The sequence below is a fragment of the Histoplasma capsulatum genome, assembly GCF_000150115.1.
Source record: "Histoplasma capsulatum G186AR genomic scaffold supercont2.8, whole genome shotgun sequence".
Lineage (NCBI taxonomy): Eukaryota > Fungi > Ascomycota > Eurotiomycetes > Onygenales > Ajellomycetaceae > Histoplasma > Histoplasma capsulatum.
The window spans coordinates 352,351-369,297 of NW_025544808.1; the positions used below are offsets into that span (position 1 = coordinate 352,351).

Below are 16,947 nucleotides of genomic sequence, written 5' to 3' on the forward strand. Positions count from 1 at the left end.
AGGAGCAAAATAAGGGGAGAGATCGTGATTACTTTTTGAGTTGCAAGAACGTACATACCCTTACAAGCGATATCGGTGAACGGACCCACGAGCAAACGTGTTGCGATTAGATTCATAACAAAGCCACATGGAGAAGCAATCCCGCCGGCCTCACGCGAAGGGGAAGGCACCCGTGCGTGGACCAGGTAGGCCCACCCGGGCAGGGCTGGCATCCAGATCCCGATCGCGCCGAGGCCGCGGGCAGGAACCCGAGCGCACAACTCCTGAGGCGCTTAGTGAAGTGCCGCTCGTTTATCGCGATATGCTGGCGGAAGCTGGTGCTGGTGCGACGGGGGCCTCGGGGCGGTCCGGGTCTTTGAGTCGTCCGGGTGATGATAGGCCGGTGAAGAGAAGGAGGGTTGGGGAAAAGAGGGCTGGAGGAGTTGAGGCGGCGATAGGGAGAGAAAACGTGGAGGGAGGGGCAGTAGCAGCTGGCGCTAGCAAGCCCGTCCAGACTGTATTTAACGCGGATGCGTCGGATGATGAATCGGAGATGGAGTGGGAGGATGTCGAGGTCACACTTTTCACACCTTCATCTGGGTCTGCGTCTGGACCAGGGCATGATGGGACTACGGAACAACGGGGTGTGGAGCAACAACAAAAGGAAGCTGGGGTGGGGGAGTCAGAAGAGTCGCTGCAGATTACGCTCGAAAGGCCGGCGGAGAAAGGGAAACAGCGCGCTTCTGCTGTGAGGCGGAAACCCGTCACTGGACAAGAGAAGAGGTGGCGCCTTGACATTCATAAGATGCACATTTTGTGTCTATTAGTCCATGTGCAACTGAGGAATATGTGGTGCAATGACAATGAAGTCCAGGTTCGCATAGCTTCATCTACGGATTTTGTAGCACTGGATATTAACTGACACGGAATTTTTCTTCCAGAATGTACTGAAGCGGCTTCTCTCTAAGCATACGACCATGTGTCTGAACCCCAAGGAGACTTTACCACAGTTTACACGCTCGACAACATTTGCAGATGGTCTAAAGCAAGCCAGTGAAACGTTCCGGCGCCGATTCAAAGCCACAGTCCCAGGCATGAAGCGGCCCTATTGGCTCGAGAACCCTAATGAATTGAGCGATCCAACTGTGCGATAAGCCAATAATTTCTACTTTCGTTGAACAATATATCAACAATATAAGAGTAACCCCCCGTGCTAACGAATTCATAGGACCTATTAGATTCTGCAGAGATACTATCGTCTAGAGAAGACTTCCTCCACCAAGCCGTTGCCCTGCAAGGATCGAGAGACCTTGGTGCGCAGCTCTTCTGTGCGCTGCTACGAGCTGTAGGCGTGGACGTGCGGCTGGTGTGCTCCCTGCAGGTGCTTCCGTTTACGGGCGTTGCTAAAGGGGTCATGCCGCTGAAACCGGAGCGGGAATATATCGTTCTCTCTGAAGATGATGGGTCGCCGTCTAGTATTGATGTTGGGCAAAGTTCACCGGCCACTGGTGGCACCGCAAAGGCGCGTGATACACCAGCGCCGTCAAGGACGCGGCGTATCGGACAACCCAGGTTTTCTTCAAGTCCGGCTCCGACTCCTAAGCCCAGGCCCTCAACTGGTTAGTTAAGACCTTTACGATTTCTTCTCATAGAATCACAATACAGCTACTAACCACAACGGTACATAAATACATAGCTTTACCACGAGCATTTTCGGAGTCGCCCTTCCCTGTATTCTGGGTCGAAGTATTCAATGAAGCGATGCAGAAATGGGTCCCTGTCGACCCAGTCGTGACAAATACTGTGGGAAAACCTTCTAAATTTGAACCCCCCGCCAGCGACCGTTACAACAATATGAGTTACGTCATCGCTTTCGAAGACGACATGTCCGCCCGTGACGTTACAAAACGCTACATGAAATCTTTCAATTCCAAAACAAGGAAGCAGCGTGTCGAATCCACCAAGGACGGCGAGGAATGGTGGGCGCGGACGATGGCCTTCTTTGAGAAGCCGTTCCCGGATGATAGGGACCAGGTAGAAATCGGCGAATTGACGGCGAAGGCTGCGGCGGAAATGATGCCGAGGAATGTACAGGATTTCAAGGACCATCCTGTTTATGCATTGGAGAGACATCTGCGGAGGAATGAAGTAATATATCCTAAGAGAGAGATTGGGAAGGTCGGGCTGAGTAAAATATCTCCCAGCAAGAAAAATCCGCCGCTGGAATCTGTCTACCGACGCGGGGATGTGCACCTCGTGAAAAGTGCGGATGGGTGGTACCGAAATGGTAGGGAAGTGAAGGTTGGCGAACAGCCTTTGAAAAGGGTTCGAGTTTTGCGGTCCACAGGAGGAGGTATTGGTCATCGCGAAGAGCTATCAGATTACGAAGAGGATGCTCAAGAGATTCCGATGTATTCCATCCACCAAACGGATCTGTACAAGCCGCCACCCGTCGTCGAGAATCGTGTGACGAAGAATGTCTACGGCAATATCGATGTGTATACGCCGAGCATGGTTCCAGAAGGTGGCTTTCATCTTAGGCACACAGAAGCGGCGGCCGCAGCGAGGGTTCTGGGCATCGACTACGCCGATGCGGTGACTGGGTTCCAGTTCAAAGGCAGACATGGCACGGCCATTGTGCAGGGCATTGTTGCATCTGTTGAGTATCGCGAGGCTCTTTATGCTGTTCTCGACGCGTTGGATGATGAGCGGGTTCAGGCTGAACACGAGAAACGGACGGCGGAGGCGTTGGCGATGTGGAAGTTGCTCTTGCTGAAGTTGAGGGTTGCAGAGCGGGTTAGGAGTTACGCTTTCGAGGGGGAGGGGGATGAAGAAGATGAGGATAAGGAGGAAGAAATGGTTCCTGATGATGATAGTAATATTGAAGGAGGTGGAGGTTTTATTCGTGAAAGTGGCCAGGCAGACGTCGTGCCTCTTCAGAAGGGTTTCTCTGACTTTGATAGCCCACTCAAGGCTGGTGGCTTCCTTCCTGAAGGGATGAAGGGAGAGGAGAACCATTCGACATTGAGCGGGGGGTTTTTACAATCTAGCGCCGTGCTGGATGAACCAGGTCCTTCCAGACCTGCCACAGGTTTAGGAAGTACATCTCTCCGATCCAAAGGCAGATCGCGATATAACCTAATTGTGACCAAAGCTAAAAATGATACATCATCTACAAGCAACCAGCAACAACCCATGCACAATCAGCCTACTTCTGTGGAGCCATCCGTTTCTCAACTTGATATCTCCCCCACTGCAACGCCATTGCGTACCCACATTGCATGGCAACCACAGGGCCAGCAATCCCCTACCGCTCAACTGCAGCAGCAGGAACAACACCTCACCGCAACCGCAGCAGCAGGCTCACCCACAGCCCATATCGCGTTCTCCTCCGCTGGCAGTGACCAGTGCAGCGTCGAGGAGATCTACAGGGTGCCAGACCTCGTGCATGAAGGGGAGTCTGACAGTGAGATTGACCAGAGCTCGATGCTCTCGCATGATCCTGAGGATGAGGATGCGGAGCCGGAGTGGTTGCTTTCCGACTGATATATTAATGGACTCTCATCTCTCTCACTTGGTTCAGCTTCGCATATTCGAGCAGGTTTTCTTTTTTGTTGTGTAAATAAGTAATCATAGGTATATATCCCCCTTTGCTGTTGCTTCTATGCCTATCTGAGTTGGGACGTTGCACTGGGGATTGGGATATAAGATGCTTTATGACCGGCTTGCAATTTCCAGCATATACCCTACTCCCCCTGATTGTTTCCATTGCTGCTTTTCATCATCAGGTTGCGGAAAATCGCAACATCGGCTTAAGGTTGATTATATACACGGCGTTTGTCGCACAGAACTCAAGCCTCTCGCTCTGTGCGTGTGCGTGTAAAGACGCAGTATTAGAAGACTGTATAACTAGTGAGACCGCATAGTTTCATTTTCTGAATGAACGATGGATGACCTGCGTGTACTCCAACCTCATTTCTATCCGAATGGCAGCCAACCCTAAAAGTAATCTCTCGATATCCATCGTACCCAGTTTGCAAATCCAGTTAGATCGTCCTAAAGAATGTGGAGTAATCATGGTGGTAGAACTTTTTTGTTTCCTTCAGCGATCTTGATTAATTTACCTTACGTCATACACGCGTCCGTCGCGTCCAATCTCGCAAATCACATGATCCAGGCATCGACGACTTCCTCGAGTTCCTTGACATTTTCACAGGATGAAATTGACAACTCCTTTCAGCGCAGGGAGTGCTTTTGCTTTTTCAGTTTTTCTTTTCCATCTCTTTTTTATAGTCGAAAAAAAAGTAAAAGAAAAGGATGCCGCCAAAAACAAACACTCTTCAAAACTCGAACCGACTCGATAAACTCAGCAAACTCGACAAGCCCCTTCGCAAGACAAGCAAGCAGACGACTAGGCAAGAGGCAAGACGAGCACGACCGCTGAGTAAATCAAGAATTGATCGTGAGCGACAGTATAGGTTGGCCTTAGGTGGAAACACGCGCAACCAGAAGACCCTGACCCAGATTGATTTTGTGAAACAGGCGCAGGCATTACTAGCTCGTGAGGATAAGGACGAAGATGATGATTTGGAGCTAGAGTACATTGGTGGAGAGACCTGGGATGGAGATTATGAGGTCCCAGTTCAATCGTCAAAACGGAGAAAGAGAAATGGGAATAGGCGCAGGGCCAATACTGGAAAAAGGATCGGGAGTGATCTTGTTGGGAGGAAGCAGGTAGATGAGACCGACGGATCAGATGATGATAAAACCTTGACTCAGATGGGGTATGTTACTGGTTGGCAGAATGATGGAAGAAGCCACAACATGCATGCAGGGCTGGGTAAGAGGAAGGGTGTGGATCGAATGGAGAATATTGGAAAGGAGCCGAAAGAGAAAATGTGTGACGGAACTCTGCAGGAGTTGAGAGCAAACTGCGACAACCGGACGGGCACGCAAGGCAGGAAAAGGAAACTCTCAGAGGTCAATTCTGAATGCCACTCCTCACAAATTGTTCCTCCTTCGTCCCTCAATCTGGGAGGCAATTCATCGGCACGAACACCAGCGACACCGCGGAAACCAATTAATCGGGTGGTTCCTTCATCACAGTCACCAGACAGTCCTGCTCTCATATTACTCCCATGCACATTGAAGGAATCTCCGCCGAAATTTCCCCTTGCTCCACTTTCTCACAATGTAACGCCGAGGAACACTGCACCTCCCTCGAAGGGTGAGTATATGACCCCCATCTGTGACTCGCAACTGGCACAATACGAAATCCCCGTGTCACCTTTCAACTCCGCTAGTACTGGTTCCCCTAACCGGAGTTATGAAGAAGAATCAGTAATCGAACTTAGGACCACACCTACTACATCTCCTCCATTTGCGCCCGAAAAGGACTCCGATAAAAAGCTCTCAAAATCACCCCATAGTATAGCAAAGCAAACAACGCCAAAGGACCAAAAGACTGAACCCGGTGACCCTGACACGAGCTCTTTTGACGCAGAAAAATCAAAGAAAAGAGTGATATATGAAACGGACGCAGAGACAGAGGACGAGGAAATCCACCTTTCATGCAAAGAACACTATTCCTGGCGGACTCAAACTCAAGTCATTCATGATTCCAGTTCGAGATCGCGCAATGATGATTATTATGATGATTACCCTCTGAATGAGCTCCCAACCCAAGCCCGCAATTCAGACCAGGAAACAAGCGATACCCTTCCAAAAAATATGCTTGACTCCGAGGCGTCCATGCTCTATTACCGCAAGCCCATGAGTTTATCATTCGAGCCAGGATCTGAGCTAGCCAATATTAATACACAGAGGCTGGCGGAGTTATTTCCAGCTGCTGAGACAGAAAATGAGGAATGCGTAATCCCCCACCTTTCTACCATTCCCGAAAAACACGAAGCAGAAGAGGATAGCGTAGATCACGCTTCTACAACAAGGCCCACCAAGAATAGTAGTACGAACCATATCTCTAATTCACCACGGCGTCAACCTCCTCTGAACACTACAGCGGAGCGAAGTATCTCACCGCCCTCGTCGCCACCCGTCGTGCTAGTTGAGTCCTCACAGCACAGTGACATGGGAGATGCAGATCCGGACCATACGGCTTGCATTGATTCACAAAACGATTGCCAGGGCCTAGTTACTACAAGTCAATTGTTGACAGATAGCATGATGGAAAGCGTTTCCGGCCCATCAATGTGGATGTCCAGCCATGATCCCTCGCAGGAGGAGTACCAGGATACGGCCGAGACGTAAGGGTTAGATTTTGCAGCATACTTTTTATCTTCTCGTGTAGGATTGCTGGCGCGTCCGAGTTACAGCAATGTCCTCGTAAACTGTATTTTTTAATTGGGATAAACCGACTACGGATTTGGGGGCTCTGGGATTATATTGTCGTTTAATTTGAGTTAGTTATTTAGATTCCTATACTTAATTTTTATACTACTCGATGCACGGATCGGTATCACGTGGGTTGCCATTGAGGATCCTCCAGTCTCCCGCAGTTACAACGTCACTCCAAGCCAACATTCTGGGTCTACGCAAGAGACGACCTTCCTCGATTGCCAGGCTGCGAGAGCATCAGCATTTTCACCGTAATGATATCTAACCTGAGTTAACTAACTGGAGGTTAGCAGCCCCCACCTCGAATACCCGATACTTATCTCCAGCCCGTCAAGCACCAACCCGACTCATGAAACCGCCACAATGGACATAGCTTACGACCATATCCAAGAGGAAATCCTCACCACTCACGACGCCAATAACCAGGAAAATGAGTCTTCAAACCAGGAAGCTGTCTCGAGCAACGCTGACACATCTGCTCAATCGTCCCAACGTCCCAATCTTGACCTAGGTGCCGAATTCCAAGAGACATTCCGTGCTTTTTCCTCAAACCCCTGGGGTGCCCGACTAGGAGGCCTCTGGGGTAATGTTCGCAAACAGGGAGAAACCTATTATCAAGGGGCCCGTCAGGAGTACGAGGCCGTGAGCGAAGAGGCAATCAAAGGGTTTACGGACTTGAGGGCTACTATCGTTGGGCGGACGAGAGGACTGTCTCTAGGAGGAGCATTGGGAGGTGGAGATGGCAGTGATGAGATAGGAGGAAAAGAGAAAGATAAGGAAAATGAAAATGATATGGAGGGCTCTACCGCTGCATCTTCGTCATCAAGTGCAAAAAAAAATGATGATGAACCGGATGGGGAGGGGATAATCTCTCGCTTCCGTAGCGAGGCTGCGAAGCGCTTGAAGGATATCGAGAAGGCGGAGGATGCGGCAGATGAAGCGCTACTTCGTTTCGGGACCAATATCCGTAATTTCCTTCGAGATGCTGTGAGCATTGCACCCCCTGAAGATACCAAAGATAATAAAACGGTTCTTTTCGAGAGTAAGGACGTTGATGGGAAAAGAGTTATCCATACTACGCGATTTGAGGCACAACTTCATGCTATCCATTCGAACATTGATCGGTTATCGCAGGATCCTGTTAGCGACGAGTGGTCCTGCTGGAAGAGCGAGTTTAAGGTCGATAGCAAGACTAGTGAGATTGCCCACGATCTAGAGGCATATCCCGAGCTGCGGAGGGCGATGGAAAGCCTTGTTCCCGAGAAGGTTGAGTATGCTGATTTCTGGTGCCGGTATTACTTCTTCCGTCTGGTTATTGAAACGGAAGAACAAAGACGGAAGGAAATGTTGAAAGGTCTGTTCGCTTATTCCCATGGTGTTTACTGTATCTTCTTACAGTTGCCATCTTCCTAACACACTGAAACAGGTGCATCAACTGTCGATGACGAGGAAGTGGCCTGGGACGAAGATTCTGACTCTGAATCCGACTCCCCATCTACCCCCCAAGTTACCATCGACCAAGCTGGTGGCACTAGTCCCCCGTCAGAGTCTCCGACTTCGATGAACGCCCCCCGACCACCATCCGGTAACGAGACGCTAAAGGCTACTGAGCACCGCAGTTCTAATGACCAACAATCACAGGCTGACAGTGACGCCAGCTACGACCTTGTCAGTGGCGCTACAAGTCGCGCTCCCAGCAGTCCCCGGCAGCGAGAGAAATCAGCATCCACTGCTTCGTCTGCTGCTAAGCCCGATGATGATAGCGACGAGGAAGATTGGGAGTGAACGAAAGAGATTGCTGTTTGTCCCTGGAATATGAGCACGCGACATGTTGTTTGATATTGAGCTCAGGGACAGTGTCTGATCGTACATGTCTTTCCTTGGTTTTAATAGCCTGCCAGGCTGATTACTCCTGCCACAGTGGGATATGACCCTTTCTGGATTCTACCCCATTACTACAATATCATTTTTGCCCACGGACAGCATTTATGTGTTTTGATTAAGATCTCCTGTCAGTGGAAATTATTTTTGTTGCGTCATGGTTTTCTCACCTTTCAGTTACCCCGTGCCCTGTGCCCTTACTATATCCCACTAAATCTACACCTGGCGTGTTACATTTTTTCACAGTTGTAATCTGGGTATCGGCGTTGTGTGTCCCTTGTTGATTCCTTTTGAGATTTTTCATTTAATGTATCTTATGGAACATTGTTACATCGGGCGTAGAGTTTCTGGGTTTTTCGCAATTTGATTACTTTTTATCCCCTTCATTTCATGTTCCCTTCATTTGCCCGCGTCGTCTTCGCCTGAGTTGTGCTTCTGTTTTAGTGAACTTCCGAATATTATATGGTTGAGCTGAACCTCGATGGGTCGTTCGAGCTTATATCTCTTACCACAATGGTGAAAACGACAGTAAGAAATGTAATTCTATTATGACGGGTAATATCTATCCTATATCACAATGTCTTACCAGCCAGCCAGCCATGCCCTCCGTCAAGCTTGATAGATACAACGCTCTCAAGTCCCCTAGTTGTCGAAATACTCAATAAAACACATCTTAAAACTTGTTCCATCTACCCACGATATTAGAAAGAATTTAAGAGTCACATGCAATTCACACTGGGAAAGAAAAGATAGGATGCGCTAGGATACAGAAGAACGATTGCATAAAAACTCGTCTAATTCACCAATGGACCAATTTCCTTCTATTCTATTTACATAAACCAACCCATCTTACCACCTAACTACCCAACCCTTCCCTTGAAGTCTCTCGTATCGAAGTAGGACTAGCACCTAGCTCTTGATCCGTTTGCCCCGTTTCCGGACGGACCAGTTGACTGCCCTCTCTCCGCTGTAGTTGCTGCCTTCTAAGTATCTCAGGTCGCCAACCCCCCTTACGAGCAGCGCGTATGGATGGCGACTCTGGCGCTGAAGAATCTATGGGATATTCTAGGGGCGTTGTTGAACGACGGAATGACCTCCTGCGTGAGCCGGACAGTTGACTTTCAGTAGGCGATCCCGGGTACGTGCCCTTAAGCGGCAGACTCCATTCAGCTGCTGCTCTGGTATTCCACGCTACGGGGCTAGGAGATAGCTTTGTAGACCCCTGTTCAAACTCAGCGTCCGCGCCGTTGTATTGGTATTCTTCACCATGCCGTTTCAGAGGGCTTTCGTTATACGGGTCCCAACCCACTTTGCGGCGGGCTTCGGCGCGGACACGTTGGCGATGGTGTTCGTCACCACCTGCGCCGGTTGCGGAGGATTCCTCCAAAAAGAAGTTTAAGAGCTCGTCAGTAATGGAAAGGTGGGATTGTTGTTGGAATTGTTGGAGGGAGGTTAGGCGGAGGAGCGTTTCGAGGAGAGAAAGAGAGGTGCGGATGTGGTTAAAGAGGGGGTTGGAGAGAGTGGGTTGCTGGAGTAGGGGTTGGGAAGATGGCTGGGTTGTCAGTTGTCGATGTGGAGTGGGTGGGAGTGATGGGGCGGGCGATGATTTGTCGTCCCCACGGAGGTGCAATTGTGCGATTTTCTCTGATAGTTGTGGTTCTACGGATATGGAGCATGGCTTGCGAGTTGAGCCTGAGGTTGAAGTTGATGCATCAGCGGGAGGCTCCGGGTCGGATTCGGCTTCGGTTTCGGAGTCTGAATCCTCGTTTTCGTCGTGGACCTCGAATGCAATCCATTCGAGGTCTAGGCCTCTCGGAAATTTGTATTTCTGAGATTCACTTTGGTCATCTAGGTGAGCGGATGAAGAATCACCTCCCAGAAGTTGTGCGTCAAGATGGGATTGTTCCTCATCCCCTGAGTTTTCGCCGGTCTCCTCTTCTTCAAAATCAGTAAAATCGGAGTCCCGTTGATCCATCATACGTCTAGGCGGGATAGCATTGGTATCCCGTTTCAGAAGTAATATAGGATTGTTCGTTTCTCCCTCACTTCCAATATTAAGAATCTTGCCAGTATCAGCGTAGAATATCTTCGAGATCTCATGGATAGGAATTATCTCTCTGATTCCTGCAAGATCGACATCTTCATAACTTCCCATATTTTCGACATCGGTATGCACGCGGCCATCATCAAGATCTTCAATAATGAGGATTTGGTACGCAAATTCATCTTTCCTGGCCTCTTCACGGATATCTCTCACCTTAGTAAGGCCGTGCTGACGATGTAGATTCCTATAGGATGGAAATATCATATCCATAGATACACGCCGTAATTTAACCCGCGCTTTGTGGATTACCTCTTTCCAAGTAGTGTTTCGGACACTCTCTTCATCCACAGGACGGATGTGCCCTGAAAACAACATGTACACTGATAGCGTAAATGTCGGTCCAATCTGCACAGGCTGTGATGGAGACATGGAGTATTGCGTATCGCCGCTCGTCAAAAATGTACTGGCCTGGAGTAATCGAGATGGTGATACCGTTGAGGGAAGGGATGTTGATAAATTAGCTCCAGAAGTAGTAATGGCGAGGTTAATTAGTGGCACTGCATCCTCAATCCTCTGAAGGAGGTTTCGGATATCCTTGATTATGGATTTTATCTCGCCATCAAGTTTTGTGCGGCCCGTGACTGAGATTGCTCCTTTTCGATATAATTCCTCCACGGACACTGCTTTCGACAGTCGCAGACCAAGGTTTTGAATATCCCACCTCAAAGACTTGGTAAGTGCCAAAGCGGATTCAAGAGAGGTATTACCACGGGCAGCTCTGCAACCAAGTTAACGTGAGAGCATGCAGCAATCTGAATGAAACTCACATCAATTCGATCATGTCAATGGCCGGGGATATTATCTAATAATAGTTAGATATCAAGCTTCCAACAATTCTCATGTCGAACTATGAAAATAAAAATGTTCAACACCAGTAGAAGGAATCGGAAAAAAAAGGCTGCGTACTTTTATTTTGCTCTGCAAACGTTCCTGAAGTGTTTGTAGTTCAACTCGCTCGGAATCGCTCACAGTCTGCCTAGTTCTTAGCGGTTGAAAGAAAGAGTCGCGAGCACGTACACAAGCATACCTTCAGCAACTTTGCGGACTGGCGGATGGCATATCCAGCAGTAATGGTAATTCCAGACCTTAACTTAATCAGTAAACCATCTTCCTTTAGGTATAAACCGAAATAGCAAAATAGCATTCTTACCGGATCGCATAGTTCATCGCCTGCTGCGTCACCTGTTCAAATCCAATCAGTTGATCTGACCTGGAATTCTGGTAATGGAACTCATGATTCTTAATACCCTAGAAAGGAAAACATCCATCCTGGAAAATAGTCTACTGTAACAATAATCTGTCCTATTATGACTGCCCCATTGCAGATGAAGATGGACGTTGAAGAGGAGGAATTCGATGAGGAGAGACTGCTCGACACAGCGTTTTCACGACTCAATATAGGCGCATTTAGTCTGCCAACACCATGATGACCGGACAACTCCCAACGGACAGATGCATCAGGAGAGTTAGTTTGTTGACATCTTGATAGAAGGGGGCACTTATGGTCACGTGGTAGTAGGCGCTTGACGACGTCATCGTCAGACGCGATTAACGCGGAGGGAACCAGCCCGTAATAGTACTAGTGCAGTATGCCTAAAATTCAACCCCTCGCTGTGTCAGTTATTCACCACCCGCTTCCACACCTCATTCTCGCGATATTGGGATATTAAAAAAAATACACATTTCAATATTTATATTCTGCCTTTCCTTTTTATTGACTCTGGACCTTGTGCTCTCTCCCCGTCACTATGTCGAACAAGCCGCTTGACTCGTGGGAAGATGACCCCGCTGCACAGGACGATAACCTATCACGGCAGACACAGAACCTGAACTTGAATAATCAGCAACAGCAGTCATCCTTCCATCCTGGAGCTTCGACATTCCAGCCAGGGGCTGCCGCGTTTCAACCGAACCAGCAATTCCAACAATACGGATACCAACAGTACGGCCAGGGTTTCCAGCAACAAGGATATGGTAGCTATCAGCAACAGCCATATGGCCAGTATAATCAAGGCTACGGTCAGCAAGGCGGATATGGCCAGGCCTATGGTCAACAATATGGAAGCTACAACCAAAATACTGTAAACCCTCAGCAAGCTCAACAGCAGCAACAATGGCGTCCACAGTCAATTGCTGAACGACCACAACCTGGTGCTCCTGTTGCAGCAAAACAAACTCCGACAGCAGCGAAACCGGCAACTACTACTACCGCTACTCCAGCTGCTCTGCCCCCGAAGGCAAAGGTCTTGTCGATTGGCGGCGATGCTATGAAGTCCAAAACACCGACCTCATCCTCAGGCGCCACTCCTACCCCTCCTTCCTCCGTCACTCCTGCCAGCGATTTACAAAATGCGAACGGCCCAGCTGCTGTTGCTGCCGCCTCGAAAGTGACCGCTACTAAAGCCATTGAAAAAACGGAGAAGAAATCCGCTAGTAGCGGCAAGACATCGCCTACATCGTCCGGACGGTCTTCTCCTTCACGAGCGGCGGACGCCAAGGCTACAGCGCGCGACGCAGATGCAGTCGCCAAAGAACAGGCAGCCGATGTCGATGAAGCTACGCTCAGAGAGATTTATGGTGATAAACGTGAACACATCAACTTGATTTTCATTGGCCATGTTGATGCAGGGAAGTCAACTCTAGGTGGAAGCATCTTGTATGCAACTGGTATGGTGGATGAGCGAACCATGGATAAATACAAAAGAGAGGCCAAAGAAGCCGGGCGTGAGACATGGTATCTTTCATGGGCTTTGGATTTGACAAACGAAGAAAGATCTAAGGGAAAAACTGTAGAAGTTGGACGGGCTTTTTTCAAAACCTCGGGCAATACGCCTGATGGTCCGGTGGAACGTCATTATACTATTCTGGATGCACCTGGCCATAAATCTTTCGTCCCAAACATGATCGGTGGTGCGTCTCAGGCAGACGTGGGAATTCTTGTCATTTCCGCGAGAAAGGGTGAATACGAAACCGGTTTCGAGCGAGGTGGTCAAACCCGCGAGCATGCATTGCTGGCCCGAAACTCGGGTGTGAAAAAGCTGATAGTCGCTGTGAACAAAATGGATGACCCAACTGTTGAATGGAGCAAAGCACGATACGATGAATGTACAACGAAGATTGGCAAATTCCTTCAAGGCATGGGTTATGCCAAGGCAGATCTCCACTTCATGCCCATCTCTGCGCAGAAGACTATTGGCATTGATAAGCCTGTTCCCAAGGAGCTAGCACCTTGGTTTGAAGGCCCTGGCCTTCTTGATTTCCTCCACAACATGAAAATGCCTGAACGTAAGATCAATGCACCCTTCATGATGCCAGTCAGCGCAAAGTACCGGGATATGGGCACGGTTGTTGAAGGGCGAATTGAGTCCGGCGTAATAAAGAAGGGCTCCAGCTATATCATGATGCCCAACCACGAGGAAGTCACTGTTACTGCGCTGTACGGTGAGACGGAAGAGGAGATTAATACGGCAACTTGTGGCGATCAAGTCCGTGTTCGACTTCGGGGTGTTGAGGAAGAAGATATCATGCCAGGATTTGTATTGTGCTCTCCCAAAAGACCTGTGCACTGCGTCTCCGCTTTCGAGGCCAAAATCAGAATTCTAGATCTCAAGAGCATTCTCACCGCCGGCTTCAACTGCGTCCTCCATGTGCACGCCGCCATCGAAGAGGTGACCTTCGCGGCACTGCTTCACAAACTCGAGAAAGATACAGGCAGGAAGAGCAAGAAACCACCTCCATTTGCCAGCAAGGGCCAAACCATCATTGCTCGTTTAGAAACCATTGGCGGAGCTGGGGCTGTTTGTGTTGAGCGATTTGAAGACTATAACCAGCTCGGGCGGTTCACACTCCGTGATCAGGTAAATAACTCCAATAGCTACGCATTTTCTAGCGTCGTCATTTGAAATACCGCTGACTTATGCTTTACAGGGACAAACCATTGCAATTGGCATGATCACCAAGTTAATTACGAACGAACCGGCGGCGACGGCGTAAAGTAGAATCGTAAGTCAAAAGTGATAGCGATTTATTTTTTGTTGGGCTTTCTCGTCGGGATGTCTACTACTAGCGGATAGCTGAAGAAAAGGATGGACGTTATTCATGACTGGGAAATGCAATGTGGTGGCCCATGGGAACATGCATTTGATATCATGACATGACCAGCTTTTCGACAATTCTATGATTCCACTTTGTCAGTCTTTATATAGGTAATCTTCCAACAAAGAAATATGGGCCGGGCAGTAGAATAAGGATATATAAAATGGTGGTTGTGTCACAGGACCGCTTGTTTAATAACACACTCTGCTCAAAATCATCACATCATGGCTTGCATTTATATTCCGTAGCCGCTCATATAGAACTTTTCCCAGAGTATTGGAAAACAAAAAAGAACACCCAACGCCCTCGATGCTAACCCGAATTCCCAAGTGACCTAGCACGTACACCATGCAAAATAACAATGCCCAGAAATAAATGCCAACAATGAAGAGGAGGAAGCCATCATCGCCTTCTCTTCGAAACCACCTTCGTGAATCCATCTTCATCGACAATCGGCTCAGGCAAGAACTTTCCCCGCTCCCATGGTCCGTCAATTGCCCTCCGTATTTCATTCGGGGACTCACGTTTCGGCGCTTCAGTTTGTGGGGAGTAATTCCTCGATGCCGTGACCGCCACCGGCGCATCCTCCATCTCAACGTCATCCGCCCAATCCCCAATATCACTTTCATTATCATCTTCTTCCTCCTCATCCTCATCCTCCGCGCCCTCACCATTGTCATCCCCATCGTCATCGCCATTAACCTCCACTTTTCTGAACGCTCCAACAGTTGCACCAGCACCTCCCTTCGCCTTCCACTCCTCCCACATCCTCGTCACCCTCGTAAAATCACCCATCTGCGTTTCCATTCTGACTTCCATGATCCTACGCCCAATCTCGCCTGCACTCTCATCATCCACAACAACATCAAATTCGTCATTCATAACTTGTATCAGGACATCTTCAATGTCTTCGGCGTCGGTCTCCGGCCGGTCCACGAAGAGGTCTGAGATCGCGCCGCAGAGCCAATCGCGTTTGTCGCTGGAGGAGGGCCCGCCCCAGGAGCTTTGCACGGCGAGGTTGAGCGCTGGCCAGGAATTGAGAATCAGGGTAATGCCTAGATCAAACTGGGTAGAAGATTGTTTATTCCCTGCTTGTTCTCGTTGCTTCTCGATTGGATTTTGGTTTGCGGAGGTGGTCGAAATGCTGGCCATGGTTACAGGTGAGCGGAATGGGGGATATGATGAAAGCGTTGACAGAATATTATTCTTTTATTGCGGTAAAATATTGAACTAAGGTTCGATGAGAAGAGAATAGATCGGCTACTTCTAGGTGCTGGGCAAGGAGAGCATGTAAATATTTTGTGTAGATGATGCTGAATTCGCGGGGTTGGGAAAAAATATTTTGGCTCGGAATTTGTTTTTTTTTTTTTTTACAATTCTAGCTTCGGGTGGTGTGTTGCCAAGACTAGTGACCTCATCTATCAATAGCATATATTTTCGAGCACGAGATAATCAAAATAATATCCTCGTGTTTGAAAGAATCCGTTCTTCTATCTTCATTCCCTGATGGTATTTACAGCTATTGAACCGCGTATTGATCAGAAACTCGCCCGACAGAACCTAGACAAAGTTGAAAAGTAATGCTAATAATATCGGGATTTTTTTTTTCTTTTCCAGAGTCAAGGTCTATAACCACTAAATTCTATTTCAGCACTGCACCCCAGAGCATAAAGCCTCGTCTTAGAATCCAAATCCCGGATTTCCTGTATGGGCTCCATGCTGAAGTCATAAGCAATTAGGATGATCATGATATGATAATGGTATCAGGGCAATTACCCCTGTAATCCTGGAGGATCCTATAACATACATCCTAGGGTAAGTCATTTCGTGCACTGGAAGCCGTGAAATTGGAGGGAAGTGATTCTGTGCTATGATTATACTTGTTCCCAAGCTCCTTGCAATTGATATTGTATCCAGGTCTAGCTGGCTTTGTGGAGAGGTTCCGAAGTGCAGTTAAGCCAACTTGGCCTTAAATTCTTGCTGGCATATTTACTCTTGTCTGCTCAGCAAACTGCAGATGCATCTGTATATCACACCCTGGGCCAAGCATCAATGCGTCAATTAGGGAATTTCTCAGACGTTATTCCGCCCGTCAAATCAGCTAGTTCAATCCGGATACTTGGACCAATTATGCCATTCGGACATCGCTCGTAAAGACCTTCAAAAAAAAAAAAATCGCAAAGGAGAAATTTGTAGAGTGTAACACAACTGTCGAGAATGGCGAGAAGTCCGGTTGCTCAGGCAAACGGAAAGTAGCATTTCGGGTGATCATTACCAGAAGATAGAATATGTCGACTTTGTCATTGTGGAAAGAGGTCAGCATTTCCCAGGTATTGATCGATATCCAGGCGGAGAAAAACATTGCGATGTCTTAAAAAACATAGGTATTGGGAAGAGATGAGCCATCTTCCACCTGATGTGCTGGAACGCATTTTCTGCGAGGCCGAAAAGTATGTTATTATCTTATGATTGGCCCTACTGAAGCATTGATCATTTTGGTGGGATGGCTGGCACTTTTGTTTGACTCCGTATTG

The 16,947-nt window shown here is 48.4% G+C and overlaps 6 protein-coding genes across 6 annotated transcripts; 4 read left to right on the forward strand and 2 right to left on the reverse strand.

Annotated features, from left to right (window-relative positions):
* Positions 1 to 127: 127 nt before the first annotated feature.
* HCBG_05912 (nitrilase) lies at positions 128 to 3,525 on the forward strand (the record flags this gene model as incomplete). The annotated part of the gene is made up of 4 exons (XM_045432961.1): positions 128 to 853; positions 921 to 1,124; positions 1,208 to 1,598; positions 1,676 to 3,525. 4 exons carry the CDS (start codon positions 128 to 130, stop codon positions 3,523 to 3,525), a joined length of 3,171 nt encoding a protein of 1,056 aa, XP_045286129.1.
* A 771-nt stretch (positions 3,526 to 4,296) lies between these two features.
* On the forward strand, positions 4,297 to 6,246 carry HCBG_05913 (uncharacterized protein; the record flags this gene model as incomplete). The annotated part of the gene is made up of 1 exon (XM_045432962.1): positions 4,297 to 6,246. The coding sequence occupies one exon, from the start codon at positions 4,297 to 4,299 to the stop codon at positions 6,244 to 6,246; it is 1,950 nt and encodes a 649-aa protein (XP_045286130.1).
* Positions 6,247 to 6,564: 318 nt separating this feature from the next.
* HCBG_05914 (BSD domain-containing protein) lies at positions 6,565 to 8,118 on the forward strand (the record flags this gene model as incomplete). The annotated part of the gene is made up of 2 exons (XM_045432963.1): positions 6,565 to 7,687; positions 7,760 to 8,118. 2 exons carry the CDS (start codon positions 6,697 to 6,699, stop codon positions 8,116 to 8,118), a joined length of 1,350 nt encoding a protein of 449 aa, XP_045286131.1.
* Positions 8,119 to 8,990: 872 nt separating this feature from the next.
* Positions 8,991 to 11,586, reverse strand: HCBG_05915 (RanGTP-binding protein; the record flags this gene model as incomplete). The annotated part of the gene is made up of 6 exons (XM_045432964.1): positions 8,991 to 11,036; positions 11,086 to 11,120; positions 11,225 to 11,290; positions 11,346 to 11,403; positions 11,469 to 11,500; positions 11,566 to 11,586. The coding sequence occupies 6 exons, from the start codon at positions 11,584 to 11,586 to the stop codon at positions 9,071 to 9,073; spliced, it is 2,178 nt and encodes a 725-aa protein (XP_045286132.1).
* A 451-nt stretch (positions 11,587 to 12,037) lies between these two features.
* Positions 12,038 to 15,272, forward strand: HCBG_05916 (eukaryotic peptide chain release factor GTP-binding subunit; the record flags this gene model as incomplete). Its single annotated transcript, XM_045432965.1, has 2 exons — positions 12,038 to 14,175; positions 14,246 to 15,272. 2 exons carry the CDS (start codon positions 12,067 to 12,069, stop codon positions 14,309 to 14,311), a joined length of 2,175 nt encoding a protein of 724 aa, XP_045286133.1.
* HCBG_05917 (pre-rRNA processing protein TSR2) lies at positions 14,816 to 15,565 on the reverse strand (the record flags this gene model as incomplete). The annotated part of the gene is made up of 1 exon (XM_045432966.1): positions 14,816 to 15,565. The coding sequence occupies one exon, from the start codon at positions 15,563 to 15,565 to the stop codon at positions 14,816 to 14,818; it is 750 nt and encodes a 249-aa protein (XP_045286134.1).
* Between the last annotated feature and the right edge of the window lie 1,382 nt (positions 15,566 to 16,947).